This window comes from Notolepis coatsorum, assembly GCF_963971535.1.
Source record: "Notolepis coatsorum genome assembly, chromosome: 16".
Lineage (NCBI taxonomy): Eukaryota > Metazoa > Chordata > Actinopteri > Aulopiformes > Paralepididae > Notolepis > Notolepis coatsorum.
Genome location: NC_140180.1, coordinates 85,545,412 through 85,551,411, shown reverse-complemented (window position 1 = coordinate 85,551,411; position 6,000 = coordinate 85,545,412). Strand labels below are relative to the sequence as shown.

Here is a 6,000-nt window from a genome sequence, read left to right as displayed (position 1 = left end):
TGTCACATGACAGTAACTTAGTATGTTAGAAAAGAAGTTATAGAACCCTCACACAAACAGAGCCCCGTTAATTTACTTGGTCTTATCTTTGTTCATCTGTGCTTTAAACGCAACTGCAATAACTGTGACCACAGATATGTATAGATATATAGTCAAGTCAAGTCAAGTCAAGTAAATTGTATTTGTATAGCACATTTCTAGGCAGCGGCAGCTGGCACCAAAGTGCTTCACAGGCAGGTTGATAAAAAGACAAAAATAATACAATGCAAGATATAAAATTAAAAAAACAGTAAAACAATGAATGTAATAAAAGCAGGTATACGGACACAGTAAAACAAAGAAGATAAAAAGGGCCAGGGGTCTAGTGGTGATTAAGTGGGGGGGAAAGGCCAGGGAGAACAGGTAGGTTTATAAAAGTGATTTAAACAGTATATAAGGTATAAAGACACTATGGTAGTAGTACTGGCCAGTGGTGTAAACAAACCAACTAACCAGCAGACAGTCTCCTCCCCACCGTATGTATATTTCTCTCCCACCCCCTCCTAATGTACTACTGTCCCCTCACCATCATAATATGTATACTCTGTCAGGATCTATGGGTAACAGTACTGTATATTTGAATACCGTATATGTCACAAATGTATCAGTACTAAATACCTGTAGCCTATGTCCCTATGCCATAAATGTCATGTATGTTGAGTATGTCATAAATGTCAATATGAATTGAAAATGGGGGACCCTGATGTAAACAAGACAAACGTCTTTATCTGGTCTGCATCCCCTTAACAATTGTGTGTATTGAGCCGTACTGTATTGTACCCATTCTGCAATCTGTTAAATAAAGTTTTCATTCATTCATTCGTTCATTCATCATTCATTCGTTCATTCATCATTCATCATTCATTCATTCATTCTGAGAGAGAGGGGCGCGTCTATTCTTTTACCATTATCTGACACGCCAGCAGATGGCGCTGCATAGGACACTGCTCTTACATCTCCTTACATCATCACCTCCTTACACTTCCGTTTCTCTCAACTCGTGACCGGTGTTGTTTTGACTTCACTCTAAACGGATCGGGTTATTTTCTCAACATATCTCGTTGGAACTAGTTTTTAAACACGAAGGAGCAGCATGTGGAGAATCCAGGGGTTCGCGGGAAGAGGTGAGAGAAGGACCTATGATGCCTAAACTACCTCTTCGTGTTGTTTACAGACATGGTAAAGCTGTTGCGTTGACTGTTGACAGCTTATCAGGCTGTGATGTGATGGACTGCATTTATATAACAGCTTTTACACAAAGCACTTTACAACTCATGCCTCTCTCATTCACTCACACATCACTCACACATCACTCACACGTTATTCACACATCACTCACACATTATTCACACATTATTCACACCGACGGCGGAGGCAAACGTGCAAGGTGCCAACCTGCTCGTTGGGAGCAGTTAGCAGTTGTCTCTTGCTCAAGGACACCAAGACAGGTCTCTTTAAAAGTATAAAACCACATGTCGTTGTCTACTTGCTAACGTTAGTTTTAAGCTGTCAACCAGGTTGGCTTGTTTGGTAACAATTCTGCAAAGCTCTTGCATACGGATCAGCTATTATTCAGTCTTGCTACTGTCTCAATAGGATCTCATTGCATTCCAAGGGTCAGATTGTAGTCAATAATGTGTCTAAAGCCAACTGCACCAATATTACAACCCAACCTAGACCCACTGCAGCAATACTACAACCCAACCTAGACCCACTGCAGCAATACTACAACCCAACCTAGACCTACTGCACCTATACTACAACCCAACCTAGACCTACTGCACCTATACTACAACCCAACCTAGACCCACTGCAGCAATACTACAACCCAACCTAGACCCACTGCAGCAATACTACAACCCAACCTAGACCTACTGCACCTATACTACAACCCAACCTAGACCTACTGCACCTATACTACAACCCAACCTAGACCCACTGCAGCAATACTACAACCCAACCTAGACCTACTGCACCTATACTACAACCCAACCTAGACCTACTGCACCTATACTACAACCCAACCTAGACCCACTGCAGCAATACTACAACCCAACCTAGACCTACTGCAGCAATACTACAACCCAACCTAGACCCACTGCAGCAATATTACAACCCAACCTAGACCTACTGCAGCAATACTACAACCCAACCTAGACCTACTGCAGCAATACTACAACCCAACCTAGACCCACTGCAGCAATATTACAACCCAACCTAGACCTACTGCAGCAATACTACAACCCAACCTAGACCCACTGCAGCAATACTACAACCCAACCTAGACCTACTGCAGCAATACTACAACCCAACCTAGACCTACTGCAGCAATACTACAACCCAACCTAGACCTACTGCAGCAATACTACAACCTACTGCAACTACAACCCAACCTAGACCTACCTACTATGCTACTATGCATATACGTACTACCTACTATGCTAATATGTCTATACTATTATGCACTGTGTAGCAGTCAAGTTGAACACTTTGGATAAAAGAGTCAGCTAAATGTAAATGTACTCCGCTGTATTGGAAGAAGGTTATTAAAAATGAATTCACAGGTAATATGTACTGGGTGCTGAATAGTAGTAGGTTTAGCCTACTGTCTCCCATGTTTGTTACTTTAACCCGTTCTCTCACCCACCCTCCCAGTTCTGAGCAGGTGCTATGGCAACGCCCCCCTGCGCCTCTCCCAGAGTCACCATGTGGAGGATGAGTTGGTCAATAGCTCCACCCTCCTCTCCACCTCCCGACACTCAGACACCAGGTAACCCACCTCTCCCCATCTCTCCATCACCTCTCCCCATCTCTCCATCAACTCTCCCCATCTCTCTGTCACCTTTCCTTTGCTGTAAAACCTTCTTTACTCAGTGAATGAAGAATATGTCACACAAGATGAAATGTATAACAAAGCAGGGTAGCCGGACCAGCACTCACAGGTTCAATGTTTTTTTAATTGGCAGCCTGAATCAAAGCAGACATGTTTCGGACTAATGTCCTTCTTCAGTGGTATGCTAGCCATACCACTGAAGAAGGACATTAGTCCGAAACATGTCTGCTTTGATTCAGGCTGCCAATTAAAAAAACATTGAACCTGTGAGTGCTGGTCCGGCTACCCTGCTTTGTTATACTGAACTTTATGGGATTACAGCACCCAGTGTGAGTACTTGTGAGCGCGGTCTAACTTGACTATACACAAGATGAAATAACATCACCCTTGCTGCTTTTACACCTGGTATTTATACAGTATGTGTTCTGTATGTGTATGCTTTCTGTCCGCATTGTTATCGGATATAATTTCTCACATGCAATATGCAAACATCCAAAAGCATGTAGGTGGGGTGGAGACCAGTCAAGTTTCAAGTTGTTTTATTTGTCACATATAAGGTACATTACAGTGAAATGCTTGGTTCTGTATGAGCCCCCTAAGATTGTGCTTCATACAGTAAAAAATTATAAAAACCAAATGCTTTACAAAATATACAAAACTAATTGTTCACTCTCTCGACCGGTGCCCCATATGCTGAGGGGGCTGTAGTTCCTTGCCCCAGACCTCCTAAAATCCACTATCAATTATTTGGTTTTGCTGACGTTCAGGGAGAGGCTGTTCTCTTGGCACCACAGCAGACCTGTAGACAATGAACATCATTCTCACATAGTTCCCCTGCCTCTTGTGCAGGTGTGATGCTGCCGTGTGCAGCACATGGGCTATGGCAACCTCCGCGGACCTGTTAGGGTGGTATGCAAATTAGTCTGTCATCGTTCTGAGGCCCTGCCACATACCTCTGGAATCGGCCTTATCCCTGTACTGTCCCTTTGCATTTTCTTTTTACCCAAAAATAATGTGATACAGATCACATGTTAATACATTATCCAGATACAGATAACATGTTAAGATAAGATATTCAGATCACATGTTAATACATTATCCAGATACAGATAACATGTTAAGATAAGATATTCAGATCACATGTTAATACATTATCCAGATACAGATAACATGTTAAGATAAGATATTCAGATCACATGTTAATACATTATCCAGATCACATATTAATAATACATTATCCAGATCACATGTTAATACCAGGTGTAAACGGGGTCTAGTGTTCTCCACCCTAATGTTTGGACCGAGTGCGAGTGACCAGTCCCGCCGGGGGTTGAGGAAGAGGGTCTTTTTTAAACATGACCAAAGCTCAAAGATTACCTCCCCCTCTCTCTCCTCTCCATGTCTCCCTCCCTGTACTTCTCCTTCTCTCTCTCCTCTCCATGTCTCCCTCCCTGTACCTCTCCTCTCTCTCTCTCTCCTCACCATGTCTCCCTCCCTGTACCTCTCCTTCTCTCTCTCCCTCTCTATGACTCCCTCCCTGTACCTCTCCTTCTCTCCTTCTCTCTCCCTCTCCATGTCTCCCTCCCTGTACCTCTCCTTCTCTCTCCCTCTCCATGTCTCCCTCCCTGTACCTCTCCTTCTCTCTCCCTCTCCATGTCTCCCTCCCTGTACCTCTCCTTCTCTCCTTCTCTCTCCCTCTCCATGTCTTCCTCCCTGTACCTCTCCTTCTCTCCCTCTCTCTCCTCCCATGTCTCCCTCCCCGTACCTCTCCTTCTCTCTCTTCCTCTCTCCTCTCCATGTCTCTCTCCCTGTACCTCCTCTTCTCTCTCTCTCTCTCTCTCTCTCTCTCTCTCTCTCTCTCTCTCTCTCTCTCTCTCTCTCTCTCTCTCTCTCTCTCTCTCTCTCTCTCTCTCTCTCTCTCTCTCTCTCTCTCTCTCTCTCTCTCTCTCTCTCTCTCTCTCTCTCTCTCTCTCTCTCTCTCTCTCTCTCTCTCTCTCTCTCCTTCTCTCTCTCTCTCTCCTCTCCATGACTCCCTCCTGTACCTCTCCTTCTCTCTCCTCTCCATGTCTCCCTCCCTGTACCTCTCTCCTCTCCATGACCCCCTCTCTGTACCTCTCTCCTCTCCATGACCCCCTCTCTGTACCTCTCCTTCTCTCCCTCTCTCCTCTCCATGTCTCCCTCCCTGTGCCTCTCCTTCTCTCCCTCTCTCCTCTCCATGTCTTCCTCCCTGTGCCTCTCCCTCTCTCCTCTCCATGTCTTCCTCCCTGTGCCTCTCCTTCTCTCTCCTCTCCATGTCTCCCTCCCTGTGCCTCTCCTTCTCTCCCTCTCTCTCCTCTCCATGGCTGGACGGTATGGTCTAAAATGTATATCACGGTATAATTTGAATCATAGACGGTAACGGTATATATCATGGTATATTCATTTATCTTAAAATGTCTATATAAATGCTTCTGAAGTGGTAAACACTGGTATTGCAGCTATTACTGTACTCTTGTATTACTAGGACATATTTCACATAGTACAGAGGTATTTTAAGAACATTTATTGTGCAAAACTGCAATAGAAAAATGCAAAATCCATCTCTGAAAAGCACTTTTTTCATGAAATACAATAAAATCAAGCGGCACAAAGTGAAAATAAAAACTACAGCAGGACAGGTTTCTTTCCCTCAAACAACTCAAACACAATACAACTCCAACATAACTTAACTTTAGTGTACATGTTTGACAACGTAGAGAGAGAGCGTGATGTAATAGGTTTGAGGTTTGAGCGTCCTAAGTTGCCGTAGTTGATGATGTCACACCAGGATGACATTGTCAACACAGAGTTGGAAACGTGAGCAGCCCGATGGATACAGCGATATAAAGAAACGAATAGCCAATAAATGTGAAGTTATCTTTGAACCTCTGTTGTAGGGCTGGGCGATATGGCCTCTAAATGATATCGCGGTATTTTTTGGCCATATCGCGATATATATCATATTTGACATTTCCTCTAAATCACTTAACCCTTTGATGCATACAGTCACGCCAATATGATGATTATAATAAGTCCCTGCAACATATGTTTGCATTATTAAACCATGAAGATGCTTTAAAAAATAATTTAATGAAAATGTACTAAGTAGT

The 6,000-nt window shown here is 43.6% G+C and overlaps 1 protein-coding gene across 1 annotated transcript in view; it reads left to right on the top strand.

Annotated features, from left to right (window-relative positions):
* Positions 1 to 1,031: 1,031 nt before the first annotated feature.
* dele1 (DAP3 binding cell death enhancer 1) overlaps positions 1,032 to 6,000 on the top strand; it is a 36,477-nt gene continuing 31,508 nt past the window's right edge. Inside the window, exons 1-2 of the mRNA XM_084331881.1 lie at positions 1,032 to 1,163; positions 2,695 to 2,809. Coding sequence (XP_084188007.1) covers positions 1,133 to 1,163; positions 2,695 to 2,809 — 146 coding nt within the window. The 5' untranslated portion in view covers positions 1,032 to 1,132. The remainder of the gene's footprint in view (positions 1,164 to 2,694; positions 2,810 to 6,000) is intronic.